General features: G+C 38.9%; 1 protein-coding gene across 1 annotated transcript in view; it reads left to right on the forward strand.

Annotated features, from left to right (window-relative positions):
- Nucleotides 1–1,248: 1,248 nt before the first annotated feature.
- The window catches only part of LOC139750298 (uncharacterized), a 128,072-nt gene continuing 113,534 nt past the window's right edge, over nt 1,249–15,786 (forward strand). Inside the window, exons 1-2 of the mRNA XM_071664920.1 lie at nt 1,249–1,529; nt 10,891–12,122. Of these exons, the coding sequence (XP_071521021.1) occupies nt 1,475–1,529; nt 10,891–12,122 (1,287 nt within the window). The 5' untranslated portion in view covers nt 1,249–1,474. The remainder of the gene's footprint in view (nt 1,530–10,890; nt 12,123–15,786) is intronic.

Below are 15,786 nucleotides of genomic sequence, written 5' to 3' on the forward strand. Positions count from 1 at the left end.
ATCTCAACCAGCTAACTTCCCTCATTTTATATATATATATATATATATATATATATATATATATATATATATATATATATATATATATATATATATATCCTTTCCTTTCATGCTATTCGCCATTTCCCGCATTAGCGAGGTAGCGTTAAGAACAGAGGACTGGGCCTTTAAGAAAATATCCTCACCTGGCCCCCTGCTCTGTTCTCTCTTTTGGAAAATTAAAAAAAAAATGAGAGGGGAGGATATATATATATATATATATATATATATATATATATATATATATATATATATATATATATATATATATATATATTCTTTCTTCTTTCTTTTAAACTATTCGCCATTTCCCGCGTTAGCGAGGTAGCGTTAAGAACAGAGGACTGGGCCTTTTTTGGAATATCCTCACCTGGCCCCCTCTGTTCCTTCTTTTGGAAAATCAAAAAAAAAAAAAAAGAGAGGGGAGGATTTCCAGCCCCCCGCTCCTTCCCCTTTTAGTCGCCTTCTACGACACGCAGGGAATACGTGGGAAGTATTCTTAATCCCCTATCCCCAGGGATAATATATATATATATATATATATATATATATATATATATATATATATATATATATATATATATATACAAACCTCCAACAGCCTCCTATGAAGATGCGCGTTCATATGCACTTTATTCGTATATATATATATATATATATATATATATATATATATATATATATATATATATATATATATATATATATATTGGAAATGATCACAATTTTGCGCGTGATCAAGATATGCCTATGAGTCCACGGGGAAAATGAAGCACGATAAGTTCTCAAGTGCACTTTCGTGTAATAATTACATCATCAGGGGAGACACGATAGAGAAATATAAGTCACTTGATATATATGTATATCAACTGTAGAATACACTCCTGTTACTGACACTGGTTTCTTCCATGTTACATGGAATTCTCTACCTTCCTTGGTTTCTGCGCACAGTGAGATGCAATTCGGTCAATAAAACCATGTAAGAGTTCATATTCTTCATTGATTTTTTTTCAGTCTTTATTGCTAATATGAATTATTTTCAGATTTTACAAGAGAATGTACAGGAAAGTTCTCATTGTACTGTTAACATAAACGTTCACCACAAACTTCGTAATTTGGTCTACTGGTTAAAGCGCACAGTTACTACTGTTTAGTTTATTATACTTTGCGATTTCAATGAAAACGAAGGACATCATTAAAAAATACAGCTCATAAGATGATTCATCGATCGAGAGAATAATACTTTGTAGAGAATATGGGCAGTGTCGGAGAATGAAATACAGTTTCTGCTTCACGGCATTGTTTAAGGAAGTAGCGGCAAAGTTACTGAAGTCGGGAATGTATGTGTTTTGAGAACAGTTCGTCTTGCCCGCCACAAAAAGAAATTGGACAGCTACCCAAACTCTGTGATATTGATACCAAATTTCACTGAAAAATGGATATAGATCAGCATCTCATGTGGTATATTAGTGCACTAAAGGCCTCTGTTGGTAAGAGATAAACGACTATTGTCTACTGATAGTACGGGATGGAATTTATTACCTATGGTCAGAGCTGAGTGCCAGCCTCGTCTGGTGCAGGAAGAGGTCGAAACAATTAGCCTCCACTAATAGCAATGTTAAAGCAAAACACATTAATGTGAAGCGAAAAGATTATATTTTAAAGAAACCTGTCATTTTGTTGACTAAGTTCAGATCAAACGAGTTGTTTCATGTAAAGGAATAAGTTCTCATTTCTTGCTTTTTACGAGATTAGGGAATATGAGATACTTTAACATCTCAGCCTAATTTATTATACCTCTTTCCGCTTAACTTATCAACTTATCTAATGTAACATACACCGTCCCACCCAACTAAACGTGACCCAAAGTAACACAGCACCCCACTCAAATAGTTTTGACATTGCAGCATACACCTCTCTTCCATCATACTTCAACTAAATGTAACATACTTCTGTACACCCAACTTAACCAAGCCAATTGTAGTATAAGCCCAGTTAATCTAATTTGATTTAACATAATTAATATTCACCACCTCACCCGATTTAACCTGACCAAATGTAATATATATTCCAGCTCTTCCAACTCAACCTGACTTAGTGTAGCATACACAAGTACACCTAATTTGTTAAAAGTCTTAGATCTACAACGAAAATACTTTGGGGAAATTATCTATGCATTGAAACTAGTTTTGGAAAGTGAACACTAATGTTTCAGGTGCTTTATATAGTTTGTTGTGGTTGTAGAAATACCCATGGAGGTCTGATGTCATATTTATTTTGTTAAAAGTGATAACAGTATATCAGGGAAATTGTAGGGGTGATTATTGTGAAAGTAGGTAATATAGTGTCTTTAGCACTATTGCTTTGAATAAGTTTGTTGTGATTGTAGAAATACTAGTGGAGCATTATTTCGAATATACTGAACAACATTAGATAAGGAGACAATAGTTTATTCAGGAAAAGATGGGTTGATAAAATTAAAAGTAGGTAATACATTCGGATAGAATCATCAGAACCTACAATAACCTCACAGAACCTCCATAGCCATTTAAGATTTATCTTATGTTTTCAATCATCTAGTTAAGATATACAGACCATGTTAATCATACTCATAAAAATGCAACGCCAATATGGCAAAGGATAAGTAACCAAACAGGCGACACCACAGTCCTCAGTTGTAGACTTCATATAATGTTGATGTATTGTACTTTAATTTTGGCTTCTAGGTGAGGTTTTTATGGATTCATTTATTATTATGTAAGTGTCTTACTGCAACATTAATTACCTGCCACATTTTCCCTTATTCACACAACCCCTATCATCTTATATGTTATTGTGCAATGAAATGCAGTGATCCAGATCATGCTCTGCAACTATTATTATATTCTGTAAAATGTACAGTAGTATCGTTGAACAAAATCATTTTGTAATCAAAGTTAAAAGTGATTTGGCCAAACTAATGAATTACCATAAAAGTCTATTTTAGTGCTATATCGCTTTTGCTTTGGCTTTTTATTGATTTCATTCCCCAATGGTAGTGTAGTGTTTATAGAATACAGTAATAATTGTAGAGCACAACTTTAATCATTATGTTTTATTGAATCATATTGTGATCGAGTGTATCATGGAAAATGTGGGGTTCGTTAATGTGAAAGTAGGTAACCTATAAAAATCAATGAAACATGTGAAACCTCACATAACCTATCTAGCAGGCAAAATTTACCATACAGTTTGCATTGAATGTCAGCAAACGGCCATGTGACTCCTAGCAGCAGATGAATTTTCTATTTGTGTTTTTTATAATAAGTTTTGCCTTAAGGTGAGGTGAACTATTTTTGAATTGTGTTGGATTTTTCTACAAATGTATGCTTTGAATAACCACACATTTTCCATATGTACATAACCCTCAGTACTCTCCTTATTTGTTATTTTTCAACAAAACAATATGTTTATATCTAAGCTCCACAATTGTATTGAATTCTGTAAACATTACATTTGCATGGCAGAATAACATCACTCATTTTCCAAAACTAATAGTGACATGGAGTTTTGATAGTTTTACCAGATATTATATTCAAGTTTATGTGTCACTCAGAAAATGCTCTGCCAACATGGCACTGGATATCAACAAACAGATGACTTGAAGATACCATGGGATCCTCAGTTGGAGATAGATATGCTGTTGATATACTTCTGTGATTACAGCTACAAGATGAAGTTGGGTTAGGACTACTCAGATTTTGTTGATATTTGAGTATTACATAATTTTATATTAGATAAAACATTTCCCCTCTCTTACTGCCTTATTTGATTATATTCATAAGATTATGGTGCCCAAGATTATGCTTTGCATAACACAATCAGTCAATATATAAAGCTTATAGTGATGAGGAGACAATTTAGACTGATAGTTACTGGACTCCACCTGCTGAAGATTACACCATCTCTGGCACACATTAACGAAAATCCATTCATATCACACTAGTCCAGCCTCTTCTCATGAATCACTCCTCTCCCATTCCAATGAAATTCCTTCTCCCAAATCAGGAAAGTCATGACAAACCTATGTAAAATCCATCAAGAACAACTCCCCAACCACCATTCAATCCCACTGATACAAGCAGTGCATTTAAAATCCTGCAGGTCTTGACAGCATACTGAACTTTTTCAAAAAAAACTATGGCCCATTTGCAATCCAAGCATTACTCCAGGTTAAACAACAAAATACTTAACATCTGGAAATGTGCCAACACAATAACAGTCTTAGAAGCCTCTAAGCCACCCAGTTACCCCCTCCCCTCCTGCTACCACCCTATATCGCTTCTATCCTTAGTATCCAAACTGTGAAGAAAGGATCCATTACAGAATTAGAAAAAACCTACCTCTTTCATTCCTGCAGCATGGCTTCAGACCCAAGCACTCTACTTCCACACTTCATACTGATCTCAAGCAGTATATCCTAAATGGATTCAACCAACCACAACCCTCTTCCTTCACAATACAAGTGGCAACAAACATCAGCTAAACATTTGACATTGTTGTTCAACATACCCTTACACAAAAAATACTTTACAACACCCTTCACAACAATGACAGTAAGAGGTTGGTCAGTTTCTTATCTGGCTGTAGTGCAAAAAGTTACTCACAATAGCATCACTTCTAAAACGTTTATACTCTACAGTGGAGTTCTCTAAGGAATGGTTCTCTCTCCAGCCATCTTCAAGTCACAGTATGAAGGTCCTTTCATACACAGATGACTTCACAATTGCATCACAACACCCTGACTCCTTAGAAGCAGCATCTTAAATGCAGCACTACATTACACAAGTAAAGCACCCACAATAGAATGTCTACATATTCAGAGAAGTCTTCAGCTATTATTTTGACCCCAGACAGATGTGAATCCAGCTCACACCCAGTCACCTTGAGGGAAGAGTCACTTTCACAGAACAAAACACCAACCATTCTAGGTATGACACGACACACACCATTCATTTCATTCCCCACATCAGTAACACAATCTTCTACATGTGGCAGGGGGTAACTGTCAGTCCTTGTTATCTCGTTCACTCGTCAGTATTTGTTACAAAACCAATAGGTCCTATCAGGCTTGGTATAAGGGTCACTGGTGAGCTCCACTCCAATTGACATGACTCAATCAAATTGTGCTCCAACATGTAGTTTGGCTCCTTCTGAAGGATGGTTGCTTGTTGTGGACTTACCTAGTAAGGAGCTTGTTTAATAGGCTAGGCATCTCCCAATGTCTACATCATGGCTTGTCAGTGAGGTCAGTCCAGGTGTGCTTCGGAAAACCTCTTGGTGCTTTGACAGTAGGGCAGATATCTCCACCCATTGCTTTCCCATCAGGTGCGAGGGTTTTGCCTCCCACTTCTTATCCATGCCTCTGTCAGGACCCCAGGTCTCCAGGGCACCCATAGCTGGATCATCCTCCTTGTCACATGCAGCTCCTGTGGGAAATTCCATGCTGACTGGCAAACTCTGCTTGACAGGGGGAGGATCATGATTAAAATATGGTTTAAGCATGTTGACGTGGCATAATCACTGTCCGCTTCACCCTATCAGGAGTCAGGACAAGATACTTTAAGTATCTAAAACACTTCACTTCCTCTAGTTTTTCTCCATTCAAACTTACCTCCCAGTTAACTTGTCCTTCAACCCTCCTGAACCTACTACCCTTTTTCTTATTCACATTTACTCTTAACTTTCTTCTTTCACACATTTTACCAAACTCAATCACAAACTTCTGCAGTTTCTTACCCGAATCAGCAACCAATGCAGTATCATCAGCGAACAACAACTGACTCACTTCCCAAACCTTCTCATGCACAACAGACTGCATACTTGCTCCTCTCTCCAAAACTCTTGCATTCACCTCCCTAACCACCGTATCCATAAACAAATTAAACAACCATGGAGACATCACGCACCCCTGCCGCAAACTGACATTCACTGGGAACCAATCACTTTCCTCTCTTCCTACTTGTATGCATGCCTTACATCCTCGGTAAAAACTTCTGGGAGCATTGAAGAATGTGTGGAAGGCGAGAACATTATCTCGGAGAGCAAAAATGGGTATGTTTGAAGGAATAGTGGTTCCAACAATGTTACATGGTTGTGAGGCATGGGCTATAGATAGGGTTGTGTGGAGGAGGGTGGATGTGTTGGAAATGAGATATTTGAGGAGAATATGTTTTGTGAGGTGGTTTGATCGAGAAAGTAATGAAAGGGTAAGAGAGATGTGTGGAAATAAAAAGAGTGTGATTGAGAGAGCAGAAGAGGGTGTGTTGAAATAGTTTGGTCACATGGAGAGAATGATTGAGGAAAGATTGACGAAGAGGGAACGAGGAGAAGGAGGATACCAAATTGGAGTTGGAAGGATGGAGTGAAAAAGTGAAGGTCTATACAAATTGGATAACATTATTGTTGATAAAATTTGTAAACAATTCACCTTCTTGTCCACATAATAAGTTTATGATCGTCTCATTGTCTGTCTTAAACAATCACTTGTTTACCAAATGGCGTCCTAGCTATATCTCTTCGTTGAATATCAAATGACTGTTATATTTCTTTCTTGTATCTCACCTGATGATATGATTATTACACGAAAGTGCACTTGGGAACTTTTCATGTTTCAATTTCCCCGAGGACTCATAGGAATATACTTGATCATACGCAAAATTCTGATCCTTTCCAATATAATCAGGAGATGGCGAATAGTATGAAAAAAAATATTTATTATTTATATTTATTTATTTATTATACTTTGTCAGTGTCTCCCATGTTAGCGAGGTAGCACAAGGAAACAGACGAAAGAATGGCCCAACCCACCCACATACACATATATATACATACACATCCACACATACATGCCTATACATTTCAGCGTATCCATATATATATACACGCACAGACATATACATATATACACATGTACATAATTCATACTTGCTGCCTTTATTCATTCCCGTCACCACCCCTCCACACATGAAATGACAACCCCCTCCCCCTGCATGTGCACGAGGTAGCGCAGAAAAAGACAACAAAGGCCACATTTGTTCACACTCAGTCTCTGACTGTCATGTATAATGCACTGAAACCACAGCTCCCTTTCCACGTCCAGGCCCCACAAAACTTTCCATGGTTTACCCCAGACGCTTCACATGCCTTGGTTCAATCCATTGACAGAAGTCGACCCCGGTATATCACATCGTTCCAATCCACTCTATTCCTTGCACGCCTTTCACTCTCCTGCATGTTCAAGCCCCGATCGCTCAAAATCTTTTTCACTCCATCCTTCCATCTCCAGTTTGGTCTCCCACTTCTCCTCCTTCCCCCCACCTCTGACACATATATCCTCTTAGTCAATCTTTCCTCACTCATTCTTTCCATGTGTCCAAACCATTTCAAAACACCCTCTTCTGCTCTCTCAACCACACTCTTTTTATTACCACACATCTCTTACCCTTTCATTAATTACTTGATCAAACCACCTCACACCACATATTGTCCTCAAACATCTCATTTCCAACACATCCACCCTCCTTCACACAACTGTATCTATAGCCCATGCCTCGCAACCATATAACATTGTTGGAACCATTATTCCTTCAAACATACCCATTTTTGCTTTCCGAGATAATGTTCTTGCCTTCCACACATTTTTCAACGCTCCCAAAACTTTCACCCCCCTCCCCCACCCTGTGACTCACTTCCGCTTCCATGGTTCCATCCACTGCCAAATCCACTCCCAGATATCTAAAACACTTCACTTCCTCCAGTTTTTCTCCATTCAAACTTACCTCTCAATTGACTTGTCCCTCAGCCCTACTGTACCTAATAACCTTGCTCCTATTCACATTTACTCTCATCTTTCTTCTTTCACAACACTTTACCAAAGTCAGTCACCAGCTTCTGCAGTTTCTCACCGGAATCAGCCACCAGCGCTGTATCATCAGAGAACAACAGCTAACTCACTTCCCAAGCCCTCTCATCCCCAACTGACTGCATACTTACCCCTCTTTCCAAAACTCTTGCATTCACTCCCTAACAACCCCATCCATAAACAAATTAAACAACCATGGAGAAATCACGGAAGCCTGCTGCAAACCGACATTCACTGGGAACCAGTCACTTTCCTCTCTTCCTACTCGTACACATGCCTTACATCCTCGATAAAAACTTTTCACTGCTTCTAGCAACTTCCCTCCCACTCCATATGTTCTTATTACCTTCCACAGAGCATCTCTATCAACTCTATCGTATGTCTTCTCCAGATCCATAAACGCTACATGCAAATCCATTTGCTTTTCTAAGTATTTCTCACATACATTCTTCAAAGCAACCACCTGATCTACACATCCTCTACCACTTCTGAAAACCACACTGCTCTTCCCCAGTCGGATGCTCTGTACATGCCTTCACCCCCTCAGTCAATACTCTCCCATATAATTTTCCAGGAGTACCCAGCAAACTTATATCTCCGTAATTTGAACTTTCACCTTTATCCCCTTTGCCTTTGTACAATGGCACTATGCATGCATTCCGCCAATCCTCAGGCACTTCACCATGAGCCATACATATATTGAATATCCTTACCAACCAGTCAACAACACAGTCACCCCCTTTTTTAATACATTCCACTGCAATACCATCCAGACCCGCTGCTTTGCTGGCTTTCGTCTTCCGCAAAGCTTTCACTACCTCTTATCTGTTTACTAATTCATTCTCCCTAACCTTGCAAAAATCGTCCAAATGCCTCTCTCTTCTCTTTCACTAATAATCTTACTTCTTCATCCCATCACTCACTACCCTTTCTAATCTGCCCACCTCCCACGCTTCTCATGCCACAAGTATCTTTTGCGCAAGCCATCACTGCTTCCCTACATACATTCTATTCCTTCCCCACTCCCCTTATGTCCTTTGTTCTCACCTTTTTCCATTCTATACTCATTCTCTCCTGGTACTCCCTCACACAAGTCTCCTTCCCAAGCTCTTTTACTCTCACCACTCTCTTCACCCCAACATTCTCTCTTCTTTTCTGAAAACCTCTACAAATCTTCACCTTCACCAGATAATGATCAGACATCCCTCCAGTTGCACCTTTCAGCACATTAACATCCAAAAGTCTGTCTTTCATGTGCCTATCAATTAACACATAATCCAATAACCCTCTCTGGCCATCTCTCCTACTTACATACGTACACTTATGTATGTCTCTCTCTTTAAACCAGGTATTCCCAATCACCAGTCCTTCTTCAGCACATAAATCTACAAGCTCTTCGCCATTTCCATTTACAACACTAAAGACCCCATGTACACCAATTATTCCCTCATCTGCCACATTACTCACCTTTGCATTCAAATCACCCATCACTATAACCCGGTTTCGTGCATCAAAACTACTAACACACTCACTCAGCTGCTCCCGAAACACTTGCCTCTCATGATCTTTCTTCTCATGCCCAGATGCATGTGCACCAATAATCACCTATCTCTCTCCATCCACTTTCAGTTTTACCCATATAATCTAGAGTTTACTTTCTTACACTCTATTGCATGCTCCTGCCACTCCTGTTTCAGAAGTAGTGCTACTCCTTCCCTTGCTCTTGTCTTCTTACTAACCCCTGACTTTACTCCCAAGACGTTTCCAAACCACTCTCCCCCTTTACCCTTCAGCTTCGTTTCACTCAGAGCCAAAACATCCAGGTTCCTTTCCTGAAACATACTACCTATCTCGCCTTTTTTCTCATCTTGGTTACATCCACACACATATAAACACCCCAATCCGAGCCTTTGAGGAGGATGAGCACTCCATGCGTGACTCCTTCTGTTTCCCGTTTTAGAAAGTTAAAATACAAGGAGGGGAGGGTTTCCAGTCCCCCGCGCCCGTCCCCTTTAGTCGCCTTCTACAACACATGAGGAATGCGTGTGGAAGTATTCTTTCTCCCCTATGGGTTGAAATCCTATATGTGGCGAGGTGGCGATGGGAATGAATAAAGGCAGATAGTATGAATTATGTAATATGAATTATGTTCATGTGTATATATGTATATGTCTGTGTATGTATATATATGTGTGTATATTGAGATGTATACGCGTGTGTGGAGGTGTATGTTTATACGTGTGTATGTGGGTGGGTTGGGCCATTCTTTCGTCTGTTTCCTTGCGCTACCTCGTTAACACGGGAGACAGCGACAAAGCAAAATAAATAAATATAAGTAAATATATCATACTTGATAACTGTTTCCCATGTTAGCAAAGTTTCATCAAGAATAGACAAAGAAAGACTGCATTTGCTCACATCCCTTCTCTAGCTGTTCATGTGCATTGCACTGAAGCCACAGCTTCTTATCCACAAACAGGCCCCCACAGATCTTTCCATGGTATGTTCTTTGCATTTTCCAGTCTCCTTACAGTACATACAGTATTTCTTCAGAAACATTGTTTATTTTTTTCCTTTGACATTTCAAGGTATACTCATAAAAGATAGTTAGGGGGCATATGCTAATGTGTTATGAATGACCATAAAGGGGAATATGCTAGTGTGTTATCCTCTCCTATTGTTCATAGAATTTCAGTAACTTTTGACATGTTTAATGGTTGGTGTGAAATTAAGTAGTCATGCAAGTGGGTAGGTATTCTATGTGAGTGTATTTATTGGCACTTTTATGGTAAAGTCATAAACTATCATGGGGTCATACCATTGGCGATACTCCTTATCTACAAATTCTGTAAGTTTTATTTCAGTTTCTCTTAATTGTCTTTGGTAGCTTGATGAAAGTAGTTTTTCAGATTTGATTTCCCTCTATTAATGATTTCTATTCCTTGCAGATGGTGGTGCAGTAAATGAGAATAAGCTGATTAGAAATGTCGGAGATTGTTTTCTGCGTGTAAAGAAAGCTTGCTTTAGGGGAAACAAGGACCAGCAGTTTGAGGATTTTCGTGTTAGAGCAACACTACTGCTACTGCTCTGTTGTCCAAGAATACAGCAACTTCCAGTTATCCAAAACTGTAGAGACTTCCAGAGTATTATAATGACTTTGCCAGTACTTAAAGAAAGTTTTTTCTTTTCTGTTGTGAGAAGTCAGAAAAATTACCTATTTTTAGCCCCAGTGTTGTGTTGGGTCTCGCCAACAGTTCTTGAAGAAATAGCAAGGGAATTTTTCATTTGCATTGATGAAGTTACACCAGTCACACTTGCAATAGCTTTAGAGTTGGTGAAAGTGTTACTGTTTAGTTGTCAGCATAACAAGTATGAAGATGGTACTAATATTGATAACATGGAGTGTTTGATATTACTGTTAAGGTTTCTATCATCTAAGAACATTTCGAATGAGACACAGGCACTGGTTAAGTCTAGTGGTTATTATTATATGTACCTCTGTAAATTTGTACATTTAATGTTAACTGTATATGCAGGCCATTGCTTAAAAGAACCACAGACATATCCATTTTTACAAGTATGGACAAGCTTATGGAAAAACAAAGAACATGTAGTGAGCACCAAACATTGTGATAACTCAATTAGAGGAACTATTAGATCTCTTTTAGATTTGTGTCAGCAGAACAGTATAGCAATAACTGTAGATGTGTGGATGGAATGGAATGATTTGATTTTACCTGTATCTGTAACAGTCCATAGGAATTCCTCAGTTCTTCCTAGGAAAGCTCAGTCAAAGAGTATCCAGGCTGTCATATGCAATGTTGCTTTTGATATAATGAGGCTGTTCAACTCTCACCCAGAAATGACTGAATGCTTGGAAACTATTGAGTACAAAGGACTTTTACAATTCTTCACACAAGTGCAGTCAGACCCTAATTATGATCCTGACCAGGACCTCTCTTTGGATCAACTGGTGAAAGAGATCAGCTTGAGGGATGAAAGTGAGGGAAAACTTCTTGGAATACTTATCAAGAAGGATGACATTTTCTCATCGCAAATTTGCCAGGAGTGCTTAAAGGAGCATGGTACAATGATTGATAATGACACGAGGCAGGATCTCCTAGTCAGATTCATCCAATATATCAGAGCTGGAGGACACTGCAGTCCAGAATGGCTAGATGTAAGTAGATAATGATAACAGTATATATGTATTTGTAAGTAGCAACCACAAAAATTCAGTACCCACACAAGAAGACAATAATACTTTTTAAGACAAGCCTACCTTGACTTGCTTGACATTCAGTTCCTTGCAACAGCTCTAGACCCCTCCCTGCTTAGCCAGTCCACTTAATAACCAACTGTCAAATCCTAGTTAGGAGTAAAAAGTTCACCCGTTTCACACTTTAGCAACCTGCACTTGCAGATCCCCCAATCCCGTAACAAATGCAACATAACTATGTATATTCATAGTGGAATGACTTTCAGAAACTAAATATCCATAACCCCAGTTCTCTCTTGAGCGTCACTCCACTAGCTGTACATTCATCAAAACCTGCACTCCTCACTCATGTACAGAGCACACTTTCTCATCTTCAATTTGGACTCTCCAACATTACAAACATTTATTCATTGTTCCCAGGACACAATTCCTGCACTCGCTTCACATAGACATGCATATATTCTCCACATTCCTTGAACTGTAGTCTTGCCTGGTGGTTGTGGCTAGCTTCCTTAACACTGTGGGAGCCCCATAGATGGGGATCGTGGGGTAGGAAATTAGTATGTATTTATATTTTATTTTTTTTTATTTGCTTACCCCTAGGACCCCTTTTATGAGCCTGTCCCACTTTTGCTACCTCGATCCCCAACAGACAAAACACTAACAGAACATACAACCTGAAATGACCCAATAAGCACTAAGCAACTGCTCTTCCATCTTGGTCTTTTTCATTTTTCATGTTGAAGGCTCCAGTCACGGACAAAAGTCCACAGTTTTTTTCCTTAATTGAAATATAGAAAGAATATTAAAAGGAAAAAGAAGAGACAAGGGAAAGTATTTACAAATTTTGGGGAAAGTGGAAAAGCCTGTTTTGAAATGTGCCAGGTCATAGTTATTGGTAAAGACATGAGAAGGTAGAGACTTTCAAAGCTTTGACATGTAAGGAAAGAAGCAGTTGTCAAAACAATCCACCCTTGAGTTGCTGATGGCCACACAATAATCATGTGACGCAGCAGCTTGCCGAGTATTACAGGTCTTGCTAGTGGTGTGGGCACACAAGCAGCCAGTTTTTGGGAGCAAAAACCAAAGTGATAACTATGGATGAGGGAAAGTGAACCAATATTACTGCATAGGGCAAGGGAGTCAAGTTTGGAAGTTAGCGAGGGACAATTTATAAGTCGAACTGCCTTTGACTCTATCAAGTATGGATGCAGAGCTAGAGCTATCCCAAGTGTGAAAGCAGTACTCTATACAAGGACGAAGCAATCCTTTATATGAAATAAACGGAGCATTTGTTCAGAAGAGAAGTTTTGACATCTAAACAGGACACCCATTTTCTTAGAGGCAGACTTAGCTATTCCTGTAATGTGGGGTTTCCTAGAAAGAATGGATGTTACAATAATACCAAGTATGCTCATTAAGTCATGAGATGGAATTTCAGAATGATCGAAGGACAGATGAGAGTTATGAGGAGTTTTTTTTATCAATAAAGAGATGGATAGAAAGTGGGTCTTGGTGGCATTAAACTTACCCAGATTTTGTGTACCCCACTGAGATATCCTATCTAAGCCAGAGTTTATTGAGGAAGTGGTGTCAAGACGAGAAGCAGATTGAGTGAGAGAAGAGGGAGCAGCATTGAAGGATGTGGTTGATGCAGTGTTGAGTCATCAGCATATGAGTGCATTGGATTATTTGTGGAGAGGAAATCGTTGAAAAAAATGGAGAAAAAGTGGAGGAGACAGGACAGAACCTTAAGGGACACCATTGTTGATGGAGAAAAGGGGGAAGGCTGATACATCAACAACCACAGAGATAGATCAGCCAGAGAGGAAGCTAGATATGAAGGAACAAAGTGAGGAGGAAAGCCAAAAGAAGAGAGCTTAGAGATGAGACCCTGATGCCACACCCTGTCAAAAGCTATAGATATCTCAAGGGTAACTACACAAGACTCTCCAAAATCTTTCAGGGATGATAAGCAGACATTAGTAAGATGGGAAAGAATATCACCTGTGGATTTTGCTTTACAGAAGCTGTGCTGGTGATCAGAGAGAAGACTGTGATTTTTGAGATGTTTAAGAATATGGGAGTTGTGGAGGGATTCAAAGACTTGAAATGGTGGATGTCAAAGCAGTAGGATGATAAATAGAGAGGTCAGAACAGTCACCCTTCTTAGAGATGAGATGTATCAGTGCATGCTTCCAAGGAGAAGGAAATTTGTTTTTTTTTAAGCAGAAACAGAACAGATGAGCAAGGATAGTTGCAAGTTCAGAGGCACACTTTCAGTACACGGGAATGGATGTCATCAGGACCATAAGCATTTTTGTTTGTGTTCAGAGAAGAAAGTGCTTTTTGGACTGTCCTACTGTCCAAAAAGAGATCAGGAGAAGAAGCATAGTATTAGTAAGTGAAGCATCAGGAGGTGAAGGAATGTTAAGAGCCATCCAGGGTAGAGGTAGAGGAGAAACGGGAATAAAAGAGAGTTGCTTTGTTTACAGGAGAGACAGTTATAATATGGTCAGAACAGAAAAGTGAAGGAAAGGTAGAGTGACAGAAGTTGTTAGAGATGCCCTTAGCTAAAGACCGTAAAGACCTATTAGTGGGTAATGAAGAGAGGTTATTGCACTTCCTTTGAATAAAGGATTGCTTCGCCTCATGGATGACATGCTTGCAGAGATTATGGACAGTGTTAAAAGCTGAATGGGAGCCAGAGGGAGGGTTTTTTCCAAGCTTGATATACCTGATCCCTTTCCTGAATGGCTTCTGAACAGGAACAGTTGAACCATAGATTGGATGAAGAGGTCATCCTGGAGGAAGAGGGAATAAATGCGTCCATTCCCATATGAATAACCTATGTGGTGCCTTTATTGGGAACAGAAGCATTATCACAGAAATGACATTAATTTATCAAAGAAAAGCCAGAAAAGAAGTTAAAAAAGTTATTCCACAGCTTTTTTAAGGTGCCAGTATTTATGCTTAGAAGGGGCTGATGGAGGGGGAGGTGCAGTTAGAATAGATACATTTGTGAGTGTGATCAGATGAATCAGTTGAGGGCAAAATTGTGTATTACAGTGGGATGGACTAGAGGTGAAAAAAATTCCAGAATATTAGGAGATTGGTAACAGTGGTCAGGAATATGGTTAGGGTGGGAGATGATATGCTCTAAATCATTGAAAATGGAAAATTTGAGGGCTCCAATCCCCCCACCATTCGTATGGGAGGAATTTATCATTACCTATGGTTAACATTGAAGTTTAGATAGTCGAATAAGGATATAAAATTTGTAGAATTAGGAGAGCAATAGACAAAACAGGAAAAGTGTGGTTATTGGGAGACAGACTTTGAGCCACATAACATCAAAGTTTGGAGACTCAAAGTCCTTGAGACATGCAACAGGTGTGTTGATGTTAGAATAAGTACAAACACCACCTCTGAACCAGAATTGTAAGTGGAGGGTATAGTTAAATATGAAAAAGGGACTAGTGACTACATCATTAGACAACAATGTCTCAAACAGAAGTAAGATATTAGGAAAGGAATTAAACAGATAATGTTCAACTGAGGAGAGGTTACTAGAGAGACCATGAATGTTAGTATAGTGAATAGAAAAAGAGGAAGGTCTAATAGA

Source organism: Panulirus ornatus, chromosome 9, assembly GCF_036320965.1.
Source record: "Panulirus ornatus isolate Po-2019 chromosome 9, ASM3632096v1, whole genome shotgun sequence".
In the NCBI taxonomy this organism is placed as follows: domain Eukaryota; kingdom Metazoa; phylum Arthropoda; class Malacostraca; order Decapoda; family Palinuridae; genus Panulirus; species Panulirus ornatus.